Source organism: Oncorhynchus keta, unplaced genomic scaffold (genome assembly GCF_023373465.1).
Source record: "Oncorhynchus keta strain PuntledgeMale-10-30-2019 unplaced genomic scaffold, Oket_V2 Un_contig_3750_pilon_pilon, whole genome shotgun sequence".
Lineage (NCBI taxonomy): Eukaryota > Metazoa > Chordata > Actinopteri > Salmoniformes > Salmonidae > Oncorhynchus > Oncorhynchus keta.
Window position 1 is genome coordinate 92,501 of NW_026287411.1, and position 19,126 is coordinate 111,626.

Below are 19,126 nucleotides of genomic sequence, written 5' to 3' on the forward strand. Positions count from 1 at the left end.
GCTGATCCCAGACCAGATTCAACACACCAAACAGCTTGCTGATCCCAGACCAGATTCAACACACCAAACAGCTTGCTGATCCCAGACCAGATTCAACACACCAAACAGCTTGCTGATCCCAGACCAGATTCTATGTAAAAACAGCTTGCTGATCCCAGACCAGATTCAACACACCAAACAGCTTGCTGATCCCAGACCAGATTCAACACACCAAACAGCTTGCTGATCCCAGACCAGATTCAACAACAAACAGCTTGCTGATCCCAGACCAGATTCAACACACCAAACAGCTTGCTGATCCCAGACCAGATTCAACACACCAAACAGCTTCTGATCCCAGACCAGATTCAACACACAAACAGCTTGCTGATCCCAGACCAGATTCAACACACCAAACAGCTTGCTGATCCCAGACCAGATTCAACACACCAAACAGCTTGCTGATCCCAGACCAGATTCTCTGTAAAAACAGCTTGCTGATCCCAGACCAGATTCTCTGTAAAAAACAGCTTGCTGATCCCAGACCAGACACAACACACCAAACAGCTTGCTGATCCCAGACCAGATTCAACACACCAAACAGCTTGCTGATCCCAGACCAGATTCAACACACCAAACAGCTTGCTGATCCCAGACCAGATTCAACACACCAAACAGCTTGCTGATCCCAGACCAGATTCAACACACCAAACAGCTTGCTGATCCCAGACCAGATTCAACACACCAAACAGCTTGCTGATCCCAGACCAGATACAACACACCAAACAGCTTGCTGATCCCAGACCAGATTCTATGTAAAAACAGCTTATTAAAAGAAGAAGCTAAATAACAAGGTACAAAAGTAACAAGTTCACTCCCTATAGAGACCCATTAACTCTACTAGAAACCCCTCTCTACTAGGAACCCCTCTCTACTAGAAACCCCTCTCTACTAGAAACCCCTCTCTACTAGAAACCCCTCTCTACTAGGAACCCCTCTCTACTAGAAACCCCTCTCTACTAGAAACCCCTCTCTACTAGAAACCCCTCTCTACTAGAAACCCCTCTCTACTAGGAACCCCTCTCTACTAGAAACCCCTCTCTACTAGAAACCCCTCTCTACTAGGAACCCCTCTCTACTAGGAACCCCTCTCTACTAGAAACCCCTCTCTACTAGAAACCCCTCTCTACTAGAAACCCCTCTCTACTAGAAACCCCTCTCTACTAGAAACCCCTCTACTAGAAACCCCCTCTACTAGAACCCCTCTCTACTAGAAACCCCTCTACTAGAAACCCCTCTCTACTAGAAACCCCTCTCTACTAGAAACCCCTCTCTACTAGAAACCCCTCTCTACTAGAACCCCTCTCTACTAGAAACCCCTCTCTACTAGAAACCCCTCTCTACTAGAACCCCTCTCTACTAGGAACCCTCTCTACTAGAAACCCTCTCTACTAGGATCCCTCTCTACTAGAAACCCCTCTCTACTAGGAACCCTCTCTACTAGAAACCCCTCTCTACTACGAACCCCTCTCTACTAGAAACCCTCTCTACTAGAAACCCCTCTCTACTAGGAACCCCTCTCTACTAGGAACCCCTCTACTAGGAACCCTCTCTACTAGAAATCCTCTCTACTAGGAACCCCTCTCTACTAGAAACCCCTCTCTACTAGAAACCCCTCTCTACTAGGAACCCCCTCCTAGAAACCCCTCTCTACTAGGAACCCCCTCTACTAGGAACCCCTCTCTACTAGAAACCCCTCTCTACTAGGAACCCCTCTCTACTAGAACCCCTCTCTACTAGAAACCCCTCTCTACTAGGAACCCCTCTCTACTAGAAACCCCTCTCTACTAGGAACCCCTCTCTACTAGGAACCCCTCTCTACTAGAAACCCCTCTCTACTAGGAACCCCTCTCTACTAGGAACCCCTCTCTACTAGAAACCCCTCTCTACTAGGAACCCCTCTCTACTAGGAACCCCTCTCTACTAGGAACCCCTCTCTACTAGGAACCCCTCTCTACTAGGAACCCCTCTGCTTCAGTCAGTGTAAACAGTGCTGCTTCAGTCAGTGTTAACAGTGATGCTTCAGTCAGGGTTAACAGTGATGCTTCAGTCAGGGTTAACAGTGCTGCTTCAGTCAGGGTTAACAGTGTTGCTTCAGTCAGGGTTAACAGTGCTGCTTCAGTCAGGGTTAACAGTGATGCTTCAGTCAGGGGAACAGTGCTGCTTCTCAGGGTTAACAGTGCTGCTTCAGTCAGGGTTAACAGTGTTCTTCAGTCAGGGTTAACAGTGATGCTTCTAGGTTAACAGTGCTGCTTCAGTCAGTGTTAACAGTGATGCTTCAGTCCCAGTGCTGCTTCAGTCAGGGTTAACAGTGCTGCTTCAGTCAGGGTTAGATGAAGCTTCAGTCAGGGTTAACAGTGCTGCTTCAGTCAGGGTTAACAGTGAACCCCAGTGCTGCTTCAGTCAGGTTAACAGTGATGCTTCAGTCAGGGTTAACAGTGCTGCTTCAGTCAGTGATGCTTCAGTCAGTGTTAACAGTGCTTCTTCAGTCAGTTTTAACAGTGCTGCTTCAGTCAGTGTTAACAGTGCTGCTTCAGTGTTAACTGCTTCAGTCAGGGTTAACAGTGCTGCTTCAGTCAGGGTTAACAGTGATGCTTCAGTCAGGGTTAACAGTGCTGCTTCAGTCAGGGTTGACAGTGCTGCTTCAGTCAGGGTTAACAGTGATGCTTCAGTCAGGGTTAACAGTGCTGCTTCAGGGTTCAGCTGTTAGTCACAGTGCTGCTTCAGTCAGTGTAAACAGTGCTGCTTCAGTCAGTGTTAACAGTGATGCTTCAGTCAGGGTTAACAGTGCTGCTTCAGTCAGGGTTAACAGTGATGCTTCAGTCAGTGTTAACAGTGCTTCAGTGCTTCAGTCAGGGTTAAGTGCTGCTTCAGTCAGGGTTAACAGTGCTGCTTCAGTCAGTGTAAACAGTGCTGCTTCAGTCAGTGTTAACAGTGCTGCTTCAGTCAGTGTAAACAGTGATGCTTCAGTCAGTGTTAACAGTGATGCTTCAGTCAGGGTTAACAGTGCTGCTTCAGTCAGTGTTAACAGTGATGCTTCAGTCAGGGTTAACAGTGCTGCTTCAGTCAGTGTTAACAGTGCTGCTTCAGTCAGTGTTAACAGTGATGCAGTGTTCAGTGATGCTTCAGTCAGTGTTAACAGTGCTGCTTCAGTCAGTGTTAACAGTGATGCTTCAGTCAGGGTTAACAGTGATGCTTCAGTCAGGGTTAACAGTGCTGCTTCAGTCAGTGTTAACAGTGATGCTTCAGTCAGTGTTAACAGTGATGCTTCAGTTCAGTGATGCTTCAGTTAACAGTGATGCTTCAGTCAGTGTTAACAGTGCTGCTTCAGTCAGGGTTCAGTGATGTTCAGTCAGGGTTAACAGTGCTGCTTCAGTCAGTGTTAACAGTGATGCTTCAGTCAGGGTTAACAGTGCTGCTTCAGTCAGTGTTAACAGTGATGCTTCAGTCAGGGTTAACAGTGATGCTTCAGTCAGTGTTAACAGTGATGCTTCAGTCAGGGCTTCAGTGCTGCTTCAGTGTTATGCTGCTTCAGTCAGTAAACAGTGCTGCTTCAGTCAGTGTTAACAGTGCTGCTTCAGTCAGTGTTAACAGTGCTGCTTCAGTCAGGGTTAACAGTGATGCTTCAGTCAGGGTTAACAGTGCTGCTTCAGTCAGTGTTAACAGTGCTGCTTCAGTCAGTGTTAACAGTGCTGCTTCAGTCAGTGTTAACAGTGCTGCTTCAGTCAGGGTTAACAGTGCTGCTTCAGTCAGTGTTAACAGTGATCCCTATATTGAATGTGCACAGGACATGGAAGTGAAGACGTCTGTTTTAGACAGAAGAGTATATCATGGGGTCAATAGGAGAATGTCAGTTGCAGTATGCATCAGTCTGTTTCTGTTTTCATGTGGCCCTGCTTTATTCTGGACCTGGAGGATAACTATGGGCCCGTTTCAGAAGACCATTCAGTGGTGAGGCTGCTTCAGCCTGGTCCAGCCCACCTTTAACCCCTATAGAAGGCCATTCAGTGGTGAGGCTGCTTCAGCCTGGTCCAGCCCACCTTTAACCCCTATAGAAGACCATTCAGTGGTGAGGCTGCTTCAGCCTGGTCCAGCCCACCTTTAACCCCTATAGAAGACCATTCAGTGGTCCAGCCCACCTTTAACCCCTATAGAAGACCGTTCAGTGGTGAGGCTGCTTCAGCCTGGTCCAGCCCACCTTTAACCCCTATAGAAGACCATTCAGTGGTGAGGCTGCTTCAGCCTGGTACAGCCCACCTTTAACCCCTATAGAAGACCATTCAGTGGTCCAGCCCACCTTTAACCCCTATAGAAGACCATTCAGTGGTCCAGCCCACCTTTAACCCCTATAGAAGGCCGTTCAGTGGTGAGGCTGCTTCAGCCTGGTCCAGCCCACCTTTAACCCCTATAGAAGACCGTTCAGTGGTGAGGCTGCTTCAGCCTGGTCCAGCCCACCTTTAACCCCTATAGAAGACCATTCATTGGTGAGGCTGCTTCAGCCTGGTCCAGCCCACCTTTAACCCCTATAGAAGGCCATTCAGTGGTGAGGCTGCTTCAGCCTGGTCCAGCCCACCTTTAACCCCTATAGAAGGCTGTTCAGTGGTGAGGCTGCTTCAGCCTGGTCCAGCCCACCTTTAACCCCTATAGAAGACCATTCAGTGGTCCATCCCACCTTTAACCCCTATAGAAGGCCGTTCAGTGGTGAGGCTGCTTCAGCCTGGTCCAGCCCACCTTTAACCCCTATAGAAGACCATTCAGTGGTGAGGCTGCTTCAGCCTGGTCCAGCCCACCTTTAACCCCTATAGAAGACCATTCAGTGGTCCAGCCCACCTTTAACCCCTATAGAAGACCGTTCAGTGGTGAGGCTGCTTCAGCCTGGTTCAGCCCACCTTTAACCCCTATAGAAGACCATTCAGTGGTGAGGCTGCTTCAGCCTGGTCCAGCCCACCTTTAACCCCTATAGAAGACCATTCAGTGGTCCAGCCCACCTTTAACCCCTATAGAAGGCCGTTCAGTGGTGAGGCTGCTTCAGCCTGGTCCAGCCCACCTTTAACCCCTATAGAAGACCATTCATTGGTGAGGCTGCTTCAGCCTGGTCCAGCCCACCTTTAACCCCTATAGAAGACCATTCAGTGGTGAGGCTGCTTCAGCCTGGTCCAGCCCACCTTTAACCCCTATAGAAGACCATTCAGTGGTGAGGCTGCTTCAGCCCACCCAGCCCACCTTTAACCCCTATAGAAGGCCATTCAGTGGTGAGGCTGCTTCAGCCTGGTCCAGCCCACCTTTAACCCCTATAGAAGACCATTCAGTGGTGAGGCTGCTTCAGCCTGGTCCAGCCCACCATTAACCCCTATAGAAGACCATTCAGTGGTCCAGCCCACCTTTAACCCCTATAGAAGACCATTCAGTGGTGAGGCTGCTTCAGCCTGGTCCAGCCCACCATTAACCCCTATAGAAGACCATTCAGTGGTCCAGCCCACCTTTAACCCCTATAGAAGGCTGTTCAGTGGTGAGGCTGCTTCAGCCTGGTCCAGCCCACCTTTAACCCCTATAGAAGACCATTCAGTGGTCCAGCCCACCTTTAACCCCTATAGAAGACCATTCAGTGGTGAGGCTGCTTCAGCCTGGTCCAGCCCACCTTTAACCCCTATAGAAGACCATTCAGTGGTCCAGCCCACCTTTAACCCCTATAGAAGACCATTCAGTGGTGAGGCTGCTTCAGCCTGGTCCAGCCCACCATTAACCCCTATAGAAGGCTGTTCAGTGGTGAGGCTGCTTCAGCCTGGTCCAGCCCACCTTTAACCCCTATAGAAGACCATTCAGTGGTCCAGCCCACCTTTAACCCCTATAGAAGACCATTCAGTGGTCCAGCCCACCTTTAACCCCTATAGAAGACCGTTCAGTGGTGAGGCTGCTTCAGCCTGGTTCAGCCCACCTTTAACCCCTATAGAAGACCATTCAGTGGTGAGGCTGCTTCAGCCTGGTCCAGCCCACCTTTAACCCCTATAGAAGGCCGTTCAGTGGTGAGGCTGCTTCAGCCTGGTCCAGCCCACCTTTAACCCCTATAGAAGACCATTCAGTGGTGAGGCTGCTTCAGCCTGGTACAGACAAATCCCAGCACACGCACATACACTCACACACACACATACACCCACATTACTCACCTCTCTCTGAAGCCGGAGCCAGATCAATGAAGCTACGACACTTCTAGACAACAGAACCTAGTACCTGAGAGAAAGATAGAGACACAGAGAGAGAGAGAGAGAGAGGGAGGGCAGGGAGAGAGAGAGAGAGAGAGAGAGAGAGAGAGAGAGAGAGAGAGAGAGAGAGAGAGAGAGAGGTACAAGGGCTTTAATATCTGTTAACATAAAGAATTTATACTAATTAAACCTAAAACTGACCTGACCAACACTACACCTCTCTCTTAGGATTTTATTCTCCATAGACAACAGAACCCAGGATGTGACTCTCCATAGACAACAGAACCTAGTAAATAGTCCCAGGATGTGACTCTCCATAGACAACAGAACCTAGTAAATAGTCCCAGGATGTGACTCTCCATAGACAACAGAACCTAGTAAATAGTCTCAGGATGTGACTCTCCATAGACAACAGAACCGAGTAAATAGTCTCAGGATGTGACTCTCCATAGACAACAGAACCTAGTAAATAGTCCCAGGATGTGACTCTCCATAGACAACAGAACCTAGTAAATAGTATCAGGATGTGACTCTCCATAGACAACAGAACCTAGTAAATAGTCCCAGGATGTGACTCTCCATAGACAACAGAACAACAGAACCTAGTAAATAGTCCCAGGATGTGACTCTCCATAGACAACAGAACCTAGTAAATAGTCCCAGGATGTGACTCTCCATAGACAACAGAACCAGTAAATAGTCCCAGGATGTGACTCTCCATAGACAGAACAGTAAATAGTCCCAGGATGTGACTCTCCATAGACAACAGAACCTAGTAAATAGTCTCAGGATGTGACTCTCCATAGACAACAGAACCTAGTAAATAGTCTCAGGATGTGACTCTCCATAGACAACAGAACCTAGTAAATAGTCCCAGGATGTGACTCTCCATAGACAACAGAACCTAGTAAATAGTCTCAGGATGTGACTCTCCATAGACAACAGAACCTAGTAAATAGTCTCAGGATGTGACTCTCCATAGACAACAGAACCTAGTAAATAGTCCCAGGATGTGACTCTCCATAGACAACAGAACCTAGTAAATAGTCTCAGGATGTGACTCTCCATAGACAACAGAACCTAGTAAATAGTCTCAGGATGTGACTCTCCATAGACAACAGAACCTAGTAAATAGTCTCAGGATGTGACTCTCCATAGACAACAGAACCTAGTAAATAGTCTCAGGATGTGACTCTCCATAGACAACAGAACCTAGTAAATAGTCCCAGGATGTGACTCTCCATAGACAACAGAACCTAGTAAATAGTCTCAGGATGTGACTCTCCATAGACAACAGAACCTAGTAAATAGTCCCAGGATGTGACTCTCCATAGACAACAGAACCTAGTAAATAGTCTCAGGATGTGACTCTCCATAGACAACAGAACCTAGTAAATAGTCTCAGGATGTGACTCTCCATAGACAACAGAACCTAGTAAATAGTCCAGGATGTGACTCTCCATAGACAACAGAACCTAGTAAATAGTCCCAGGATGTGACTCTCCATAGACAACAGAACCTAGTAAATAGTCTCAGGTGACTCTCCATAGACAACAGAACCTAGTAAATAGTCCCAGGTGACTCTCCATAGACAACAGAACCTAGTAAATAGTCTCAGGATGTGACTCTCCATAGACAACAGAACCTAGTAAATAGTCTCAGGATGTGACTCTCCATAGACAACAGAACCTAGTAAATAGTCCCAGGATGTGACTCTCCATAGACAACAGAACCTAGTAAATAGTCCCAGGATGTGACTCTCCATAGACAACAGAACCTAGTAAATAGTCTCAGGATGTGACTCTCCATAGACAACAGAACCTAGTAAATAGTCCCAGGATGTGACTCTCCATAGACAACAGAACCTAGTAAATAGTCTCAGGATGTGACTCTCCATAGACAACAGAACCTAGTAAATAGTCTCAGGATGTGACTCTCCATAGACAACAGAACCTAGTAAATAGTCTCAGGATGTGACTCTCCATAGACAACAGAACCTAGTAAATAGTCTCAGGATGTGACTCTCCATAGACAACAGAACCTAGTAAATAGTCTCAGGATGTGACTCTCCATAGACAACAGAACCTAGTAAATAGTCCCAGGATGTGACTCTCCATAGACAACAGAACCTAGTAAATAGTCTCAGGATGTGACTCTCCATAGACAACAGAACCTAGTAAATAGTCTCAGGATGTGACTCTCCATAGACAACAGAACCTAGTAAATAGTCTCAGGATGTGACTCTCCATAGACAACAGAACCTAGTAAATAGTCTCAGGATGTGACTCTCCATAGACAACAGAACCTAGTAAATAGTCTCAGGATGTGACTCTCCATAGACAACAGAACCTAGACAGGATGTGACTCTCCATAGACAACAGAACCTAGTAAATAGTCTCAGGATGTGACTCTCCATAGACAACAGAACCTAGTAAATAGTCTCAGGATGTGACTCTCCATAGACAACAGAACCTAGTAAATAGTCTCAGGATGTGACTCTCCATAGACAACAGAACCTAGTAAATAGTCTCAGGATGTGACTCTCCATAGACAACAGAACCTAGTAAATAGTCTCAGGATGTGACTCTCCATAGACAACAGAACCTAGTAAATAGTCCCAGGATGTGACTCTCCATAGACAACAGAACCTAGTAAATAGTCTCAGGATGTGACTCTCCATAGACAGTACACAACACAGTAAAGAGTTTAAATATTAAAAGTCTAGGATTCTATCTGAATGTGTTTTGTCAGCTATGTACCTTTTAAAGGCAATGTTCCTGCTCTTCCCCGGAGCCCCGCATTCACAGTAAATGCTGCATGTGTCGACTCCATCTGGAGTTTATTTTAAATGGAGCGTAGCGATGGGATTGAATCCCAGACCTTATTCTCCATTGACAACAGAACATAGTAATTCCTTTTAAATGGCAAGAAGCTGACAAAGCACAAAGGGATTAAATCCCAGGCCTTATTCTCCATTGACAAATCAACATAGTCCATAATAAAAATATTTAGCAAACACTTGTGGAGGACAAAGCCTAGGACAGATTGTTTTGGGGGAGTCTGCCAGAAGAGTTTCAATTCAGAGTTTTAAAGAACTTTTTGAAGAAAGGGATATTGTTAACGACAAAGAGAGCAGCTGGAATTAAATCTGGATGAATGGGACTGGATGAAAACACTGAACTTCAGACTGGAAAAGTGTGTGTGTGTGAGAGAGAGAGAGTCACACACCCACACACTCGATGCAACAAGGTATTTCTCGATGCAACAAGGTATTTTTTCTCTCTCTCTCTCTCTCTCTCTCTCTCTCTCTCTCTCTCTCTCTCTCTCTCTCTCTCTCTCTCTCTCTCTGAGCTGAGCTGATCCTGGACCTGTCTAAAGGTACCTTCTACAACTATAGTATCTTGTAAACATGTCTGGAAGTTAATCACTAATGGAACAGGTTGATGTAATGGACCGAGCTCGTTATGGGTTCATTAGTTAATTGATGGTCGTTATGGGTTCATTAGTTAATTGATGGTCGTTATGGGTTCATTAGTTAATTGATGATCGTTATGGGTTCATTAGTTAATTGATGGTCGTTATGGGTTCATTAGTTAATTGATGGTCGTTATGGGTTCATTAGTTAATTGATGGTCGTTATGGGTTCATTAGTTAATTGATGGTCGTTATGGGTTCATTAGTTAATTAATGGTCGTTATGGGTTCATTAGTCAATTGATGGTCGTTATGGGTTCATTAGTTAATTGATGATCGTTATGGGTTCATTAGTCAATTGATGGTCGTTATGGGTTCATTAGTCAATTGATGGTCGTTATGGGTTCATTAGTTAATTGATGGTCGTTAAGGGTTCATTAGTCAATTGGTGGTCGTTATGGGTTCATTAGTTAATTGATGGTTGTTATGGGTTCATTAGTTAATTGATGGTCGTTATGGGTTCATTAGTTAATTGATGGTTGTTATGGGTTCATTAGTTAATTGATGGTCGTTATGGGCTCATTAGTTAATTGATGATCGTTATGGGTTCATTAGTTAATTGATGGTCGTTATGGGTTCATTAGTTAATTGATGGTCGTTATGGGTTCATTAGTTAATTGATGGTCGTTATGGGTTCATTAGTTAATTGATGGTCGTTATGGGTTCATTAGTTAATTGATGGTCGTTATGGGTTCATTAGTTAATTTATGGTCGTTATGGGTTCATTAGTTAATTGATGGTCGTTATGGGTTCATTAGTTAATTGATGGCCGTTATGGGTTCATTAGTTAATTGATGGTCGTTATGGGTTCATTAGTTAATTGATGGTCGTTATGGGTTCATTAGTTAATTGATGGTCGTTATGGGTTCATTAGTTAATTGATGGTCGTTATGGGTTCATTAGTTAATTGATGGTCGTTATGGGTTCATTAGTTAATTTATGGTCGTTATGGGTTCATTAGTTAATTGATGGTCGTTATGGGTTCATTAGTTAATTGATGGCCGTTATGGGTTCATTAGTTAATTGATGGTCGTTATGGGTTCATTAGTTAATTGATGGTCGTTATGGGTTCATTAGTTAATTGATGGTCGTTATGGGCTCATTAGTTAATTGATGATCGTTATGGGTTCATTAGTTAATTGATGGTCGTTATGGGTTCATTAGTTAATTGATGGTCGTTATGGGTTCATTAGTTAATTGATGGTCGTTATGGGTTCATTAGTTAATTGATGGTCGTTATGGGTTCATTAGTTAATTGATGATCGTTATGGGCTCATTAGTTAATTGATGATCGTTATGGGTTCATTAGTTAATTGATGGTCGTTATGGGTTCATTAGTTAATTAATGGTCGTTATGGGTTCATTAGTTAATTGATGGTCGTTATGGGTTCATTAGTTAATTGATGGTCGTTATGGGTTCATTAGTTAATTGATGGTCGTTATGGAGGTTCGTTAAACGATAACAGCTCTGTCTGTCATCCCTGTAGGATGTGATTGTTCCTCTCTCTCAGTGGGCACACACACGGGGTCTGGCACAGTTACCACATAACCAACGGTTAGGGATGACGACCGTCGTGAAAATAAACAGCCATAACAGTTTTTATGGAACGAACAGCTGACTGGAGACGGGATGGAAGGGAATTTGTGCTACTTCCTCTCCTCACTGATCTGATCTGATATTGACTACACTATCTAGCTACTTCCCTCTCCTCACTGATCTGATCTGATATTGACTACACTATCTAGCTACTTCCCTCTCCTCACTGACCTGATCTGATATTGACTACACTATCTAGCTACTTCCCTCTCCTCACTGATCTGATCTGATATTGACTACACTATCTAGCTACTTCCCTCTCCTCACTGACCTGATCTGATATTGACTACACTATCTAGCTACTTCCCTCTCCTCACTGATCTGATCTGATATTGACTACACTATCTAGCTACTTCCCTCTCCTCACTGATCTGATCTGATATTGACTACACTATCTAGCTACTTCCCTCTCCTCACTGATCTGATCTGATATTGACTACACTATCTAGCTACTTCCCTCTCCTCACTGATCTGATCTGATATTGACTACACTATCTAGCTACTTCCCTCTCCTCACTGACCTGATATTGACTACACTATCTAGCTACTTCCCTCTCCTCACTGACCTGATATTGACAACACCATCTAGCTACTTCCCTCTCCTCACTGACCTGATATTGACTACACTATCTAGCTACTTCCCTATCCTCACAGATCTGATATTGACTACACTATCTAGCTACTTCCCTCTCCTCACTGACCTGATATTGACTACACTATCTAGCTACTTCCCTATCCTCACTGATCTGATATTGACTACACTATCTAGCTACTTCCCTCTCCTTTCTGATCTGATATTGACTACATTGTCTAGCTACTTCCCTCTCTTTACAGCTGGAGAGTAATGCTCAGCAAGCGGGAGCGAAGGACACTGTCCCCTTGTTGTTGTGTTGCCATCTTGCAGCTCAAACTGTCCCCGCTGTGTAGTCGACTGTATCATGGTGACATCCAGATGGTGACGACCAATACTACACGCTGCTATCCCATTGGAAAGGAAATCAAGTGGGATGGAACAAACCAAGTGGGATGGAACAAATCAAGTGGGATGGAACCAATCAAGTGGGATGGAGCAAACCAAGTGGGATGGAACAAACCAAGTGGGATGGAACAAACCAAGTGGGATGGAACAAATCAAGTGGGATGGAACAAACCAAGTGGGATGGAGCAAACCAAGTGGGATGGAACAAACCAAGTGGGATGGAACAAACCAAGTGGGATGGAACAAATCAAGTGGGATGGAACAAACCAAGTGGGATGGAACAAATCAAGTGGGATGGAACCAATCAAGTGGGATGGAACAAATCAAGTGGGATGGAACAAATCAAGTGGGATGGAACAAATCAAGTGGGATGGAACCAATCAAGTGGGATGGAACAAATCAAGTGGGATGGAACAAATCAAGGGGATGGAACCAGTCAAGTGGGATGGAACAAATCAAGTGGGATGGAACCAATCAAGTGGGATGGAACCAATCAAGTGGGATGGAACCAATCAAGTGGGATGGAACAAACCAAGTGGGATGGAACAAATCAAGTGGGATGGAACAAATCAAGGGGATGGAACCAATCAATGTGTATTCTGATGGTCTAATGTGTATTCTCATGTTACAATGTGTATTCTCATGTTCTAATGTGTATTCTCATGTTCTAATGTGTATTCTCATGTTACAATGTGTATTCTCATGTTCTAATGTGTATTCTCATGTTACAATGTGTATTCTCATGTTCTAATAATAATAATATATGCCATTTAGCAGACGCTTTTATCCAAAGCGACTTACAGTCATGTGTGCATACATTCTACGTATGGGTGGTCCCGGGAATCGAACCCACTACCCTGGCGTTACAAGCACCATGCTCTACCAACTGAGCTACAGAAGGACCACATGTGTATTCTCATGTTCTAATGTGTATTCTCATGGTCTAATGTGTATTCTCATGTTCTAATGTGTATTCTCATGGTCTAATGTGTATTCTCATGGTCTAATGTGGTCTAATGTGTATTCTCATGGTCTAATGTGTATTCTCATGGTCTAATGTGTATTCTCATGGTCTAATGTGTATTCTCATGTTACAATGTGTATTCTGATGTTCTAATGTGTATTCTCATATGTATTCTTGTGCTCAAATGTGTATTCTCATGTTCTAATGTGTATTCTCATGGTCTAATGTGTATTCTCATGGTCTAATGTGTATTCTCATGTTCTAATGTGTATTCTCATGTTCTAATGTGTATTCTCATGGTCTAATGTGTATTCTCATGTTCTAATGTGTATTCTCATGTTCTAATGTGTATTATCATGGTCTAATGTGTATTCTCATGTTCTCATGTTCTAATGTGTATTCTCATGGTCTAATGTGTATTCTCATGGTCTAATGTGCATTCTCATGGTCTAATGTGTATTCTCATGGTCTAATGTGTATTCTCATGGTCTAATGTGTATTCTCATGTTCTAATGTGTATTCTCATGTTCTAATGTGTATTCTCATGTGTATTCTTGTGCTCAAATGTGTATTCTCATGTTACAATGTGTATTCTGATGGTCTAATGTGTATTCTCATGTTACAATGTGTATTCTCATGTTCTAATGTGTATTCTCATGTTCTAATGTGTATTCTCATGGTCTAATGTGTATTCTCATGTTCTAATGTGTATTCTCATGGTCTAATGTGTATTCTCATGGTCTAATGTGTATTCTCATGTTACAATGTGTATTTTCGTGTTCTAATGTGTATTCTCATGTTCTAATGTGTATTCTCATGTTACAATGTGTATTCTCATGTTCTAATGTGTATTCTCATGTTCTAATATGTATTCTCATGTTCTAATGTGTATTCTCATGTTCTAATGTGTATTCTCATGTACTAATGTGTATTCTCATGTTCTAATGTGTATTCTCATGTTCTCATATTATAATTTGTATTAGTTTCCCAGACACAGATTACGCCTATACTCCTGGTCTAAAAGCACTTTCAATGGAGATGTTCTATTGAGAATGTGTTTCAGTCCAAGACTAGACTTAATGTTGGGGCTGCATGTGGCGCAGCGGTCTAAGACACTGCATCTCAGTGCAAGAGGCTTCACTACAGTCCCTGGTTTGAATCCAAGCTGCATCACATCTGGCTGTGATTGGGAGTCCCATAGGGTGGTGCACAATTGGCCCAGCGTCGTCCGGGTTTGGCCTGGTTAGGGGAGGGTTTGCCCGGGTTAGGGGAGGGTTTGGCCGGGTTAGCGGAGGGTTTGCCCGGGTTAGGGAGGGTTTGGCCTGGTTAGGGGAGGGTTTGGCCGGGTTAGGGGAGGGTTTGGCCGGGTTAGGGGAGGGTTTGGCCGGGTTAGGGAGGGTTTGCCCGGGTTAGGCCGTTTTGTAAATAAGAACGAGTTCTTAACTGACTTGCCTAGTCATAAAGGTTAAATACAAAGGGCTCCCGGTGCATTCAATCCTGCCCCCATCACCAGACACCCCAATGCTACCAGACTTTAGTCCGGTTTCCGGTTGATGGCTTCAGCGAGGTCAGAAGAGGATACCTGAGCAAAGGAAGTTTTTTAAAGAGCCGCTGAAGGAGTGTAATCCCCAAGGACACTATTTCACTGTAGGAAGGTGATATTCACACTATTTCACTGTAGGAAGGGGATATTCACACTACTTCACTGTAGGAAGGGGATATTCACACTACTTCACTGTAGGAAGGTGATATTCACACTATTTCACTGTAGGAAGGGGATATTCACACTACTTCACTGTAGGAAGGTGATATTCACACTATTTCACTGTAGGAAGGTGATATTCACACTACTTCACTGTAGGAAGGTGATATTCACACTCTTTCACTGTAGGAAGGTGATAATCACACTACTTCACTGTAGGAAGGTGATATTCACACTACTTCACTGTAGGAAGGTGATAATCACACTACTTCACTGTAGGAAGGTGATATTCACACTACTTCACTGTAGGAAGGTGATAATCACACTACTTCACTGTAGGAAGGTGATATTCACACTACTTCACTGTAGGAAGGTGATATTCACACTACTTCACTGTAGGAAGGTGATAATCACACTACTTCACTGTAGGAAGGTGATATTCACACTACTTCACTGTAGGAAGGTGATAATCACACTACTTCACTGTAGGAAGGGGATATTCACACTACTTCACTGTAGGAAGGGGATATTCACACTACTTTACTGTAGGAAGGGGATATTCCAGTGGCAAGATGGGAGACCCAGGAAGACCAGTATCTTCCACAGCTACAGGAGTTGGGCATAAGGTTAGCAGAGTGGTTAGGGTCGGGGTTAGGCATAAGGTTAGCAGAGTGGTTATGGTCAGGGTTAAGGCATAAGGTTAGCAGAGTGGTTAGGGTCAGGGTTAAGGCTTGGGTTAGGTTAGCAGAGTGGTTAGGGTCAGGGTTAAGGCTTGGGTTAGGTTAGCAGAGTGGTTATGGTCAGGGTTACGGCTTGGGTTAGGTTAGCAGAGTGGTTATGGTCAGGGTTAAGGCTTGGGTTAGGTTAGCAGAGTGGTTATGGTCAGGGTTAAGGCTTGGGTTAGGTTAGCAGAGTGGTTATGGTCAGGGTTAAGGCTTGGGTTAGGTTAGCAGAGTGGTTATGGTCAGGGTTAAGGCTTGGGTTAGGTTAGCAGAGTGGTTATGGTCAGGGTTAAGGCTTGGGTTAGGTTAGCAGAGTGGTTATGGTCAGGGTTAAGGCTTGGGTTAGGTTAGCAGAGTGGTTATGGTCAGGGTTAAGGCTTGGGTTAGGTTAGCAGAGTGGTTATGGTCAGGGTTAAGGCTTGGGTTAGGTTAGCAGAGTGGTTATGGTCAGGGTTAAGGCTTGGGTTAGGTTAGCAGAGTGGTTATGGTCAGGGTTAAGGCTTGGGTTAGGTTAGCAGAGTGGTTATGGTCAGGGTTAGGCATAAGGTTAGCAGAGTGGTTATGGTCAGGGTTAAGGCTTGGGTTAGGTTAGCAGAGTGGTTAGGGTCAGGGTTAAGGCTTGGGTTAGGTTAGCAGAGTGGTTAGGGTCAGGGTTAAGGCTTGGGTTAGGTTAGCAGAGTGGTTATGGTCATGGTTAAGGCTTGGGTTAGGTTAGCAGAGTGGTTAGGGTCAGGGTTAAGGCTTGGGTTAGGTTAGCAGAGTGGTTATGGTCAGGGTTAAGGCTTGGGTTAGGTTAGCAGAGTGGTTATGGTCAGGGTTAAGGCTTGGGTTAGGTTAGCAGAGTGGTTATGGTCAGGGTTAAGGCTTGGGTTAGGTTAGCAGAGTGGTTAGGGTCGGGGTTAAGCATAAGGTTAGCAGAGTGGTTATGGTCAGGGTTAAGGCTTGGGTTAGGTTAGCAGAGTGGTTAGGGTCAGGGTTAAGGCTTGGGTTAGGTTAGCAGAGTGGTTAGGGTCGGGGTTAGGCATAAGGTTAGCAGAGTGGTTATGGTCAGGGTTAAGGCTTGGGTTAGGTTAGCAGAGTGGTTATGGTCAGGGTTAAGGCTTGGGTTAGGTTAGCAGAGTGGTTATGGTCAGGGTTAAGGCTTGGGTTAGGTTAGCAGAGTGGTTATGGTCAGGGTTAAGGCTTGGGTTAGGTTAGCAGAGTGGTTATGGTCAGGGTTAAGGCTTGGGTTAGGTTAGCAGAGTGGTTATGGTCAGGGTTAAGGCTTGGGTTAGGTTAGCAGAGTGGTTATGGTCAGGGTTAAGGCTTGGGTTAGGTTAGCAGAGTGGTTATGGTCAGGGTTAAGGCTTGGGTTAGGTTAGCAGAGTGGTTATGGTCAGGGTTAAGGCTTGGGTTAGGTTAGCAGAGTGGTTATGGTCAGGGTTAAGGCTTGGGTTAGGTTAGCAGAGTGGTTATGGTCAGGGTTAAGGCTTGGGTTAGGTTAGCAGAGTGGTTATGGTCAGGGTTAAGGCTTGGGTTAGGTTAGCAGAGTGGTTATGGTCAGGGTTAAGGCTTGGGTTAGGTTAGCAGAGTGGTTATGGTCAGGGTTAAGGCTTGGGTTAGGTTAGCAGAGTGGTTATGGTCAGGGTTAGGCATAAGGTTAGCAGAGTGGTTAGGGTCAGGGTTAAGGCTTGGGTTAGGTTAGCAGAGTGGTTATGGTCAGGGTTAAGGCTTGGGTTAGGTTAGCAGAGTGGTTAGGGTCAGGGTTAAGGCTTGGGTTAGGTTAGCAGAGTGGTTATGGTCATGGTTAAGGCTTGGGTTAGGTTAGCAGAGTGGTTAGGGTCAGGGTTAAGGCTTGGGTTAGGTTAGCAGAGTGGTTATGGTCAGGGTTAAGGCTTGGGTTAGGTTAGCAGAGTGGTTATGGTCAGGGTTAAGGCTTGGGTTAGGTTAGCAGAGTGGTTATGGTCAGGGTTAAGGCTTGGGTTAGGTTAGCAGAGTGGTTAGGGTCAGGGTTAAGCATAAGGTGAGCAGAGTGGTTATGGTCAGGGTTAAGGCTTGGGTTAGGTTAGCAGAGTGGTTAGGGTCAGGGTTAAGGCTTGGGTTAGGTTAGCAGAGTGGTTATGGTCAGGGTTAAGGCTTGGGTTAGGTTAGCAGAGTGGTTATGGTCAGGGTTAAGGCTTGGGTTAGGTTAGCAGAGTGGTTAGGGTCAGGGTTAGGCATAAGGTTAGCAGAGTGGTTATGGTCAGGGTTAAGGCTTGGGTTAGGTTAGCAGAGTGGTTATGGTCAGGGTTAAGGCTTGGGTTAGGTTAGCAGAGTGGTTATGGTCAGGGTTAAGGCTTGGGTTAGGTTAGCAGAGTGGTTATGGTCAGGGTTAAGGCTTGGGTTAGGTTAGCAGAGTGGTTATGGTCAGGGTTAAGGCTTGGGTTAGGTTAGCAGAGTGGTTATGGTCAGGGTTAAGGCTTGGGTTAGGTTAGCAGAGTGGTTATGGTCAGGGTTAAGGCTTGGGTTAGGTTAGCAGAGTGGTTAGGGTCAGGGTTAAGGCTTGGGTTAGGTTAGCAGAGTGGTCAGGGTTAAGGCTTGGGTTAGGTTAGCAGAGTGGTTATGGTCAGGGTTAAGGCTTGGGTTAGGTTAGCAGAGTGGTTAGGGTCAGGGTTAAGGCTTGGGTTAGGTTAGCAGAGTGGTTATGGTCAGGGTTAAGGCTTGGGTTAGGTTAGCAGAGTGGTTAGGGTCAGGGTTAAGGCTTGGGTTAGGTTAGCAGAGTGGTTAGGGTCAGGGTTAAGGCTTGGGTTAGGTTAGCAGAGTGGTTATGGTCATGGTTAAGGCTTGGGTTAGGTTAGCAGAGTGGTTAGGGTCAGGGTTAAGGCTTGGGTTAGGTTAGCAGAGTGGTTATGGTCAGGGTTAAGGCTTGGGTTAGGTTAGCAGAGTGGTTATGGTCAGGGTTAAGGCTTGGGTTAGGTTAGCAGAGTGGTTATGGTCAGGGTTAAGGCTTGGGTTAGGTTAGCAGAGTGGTTAGGGTCGGGGTTAAGCATAAGGTTAGCAGAGTGGTTATGGTCAGGGTTAAGGCTTGGGTTAGGTTAGCAGAGTGGTTAGGGCCAGGGTTAAGGCTTGGGTTAGGTTAGCAGAGTGGTTAGGGTCGGGGGTTAGGCATAAGGTTAGCAGAGTGGTTATGGTCAGGGTTAAGGCTTGGGTTAGGTTAGCAGAGTGGTTATGGTCAGGGTTAAGGCTTGGGTTAGGTTAGCAGAGTGGTTATGGTCAGGGTTAAGGCTTGGGTTAGGTTAGCAGAGTGGTTATGGTCAGGGTTAAGGCTTGGGTTAGGTTAGCAGGGTGGTTATGGTCAGGGTTAAGGCTTGGGTTAGGTTAGCAGAGTGGTTATGGTCAGGGTTAAGGCTTGGGTTAGGTTAGCAGAGTGGTTATAGTCAGGGTTAAGGCTTGGGTTAGGTTAGCAGAGTGGTTATGGTCAGGGTTAAGGCT

The 19,126-nt window shown here is 45.2% G+C and overlaps 1 protein-coding gene across 1 annotated transcript in view; it reads right to left on the reverse strand.

The window, feature by feature from the left end:
- LOC127924161 (germ cell-specific gene 1-like protein) overlaps positions 1–19,126 on the reverse strand; it is a 53,386-nt gene that overhangs the window by 20,519 nt on the left and 13,741 nt on the right. Inside the window, exon 3 of the mRNA XM_052508626.1 lies at positions 6,204–6,246. Coding sequence (XP_052364586.1) covers positions 6,204–6,246 — 43 coding nt within the window. The remainder of the gene's footprint in view (positions 1–6,203; positions 6,247–19,126) is intronic.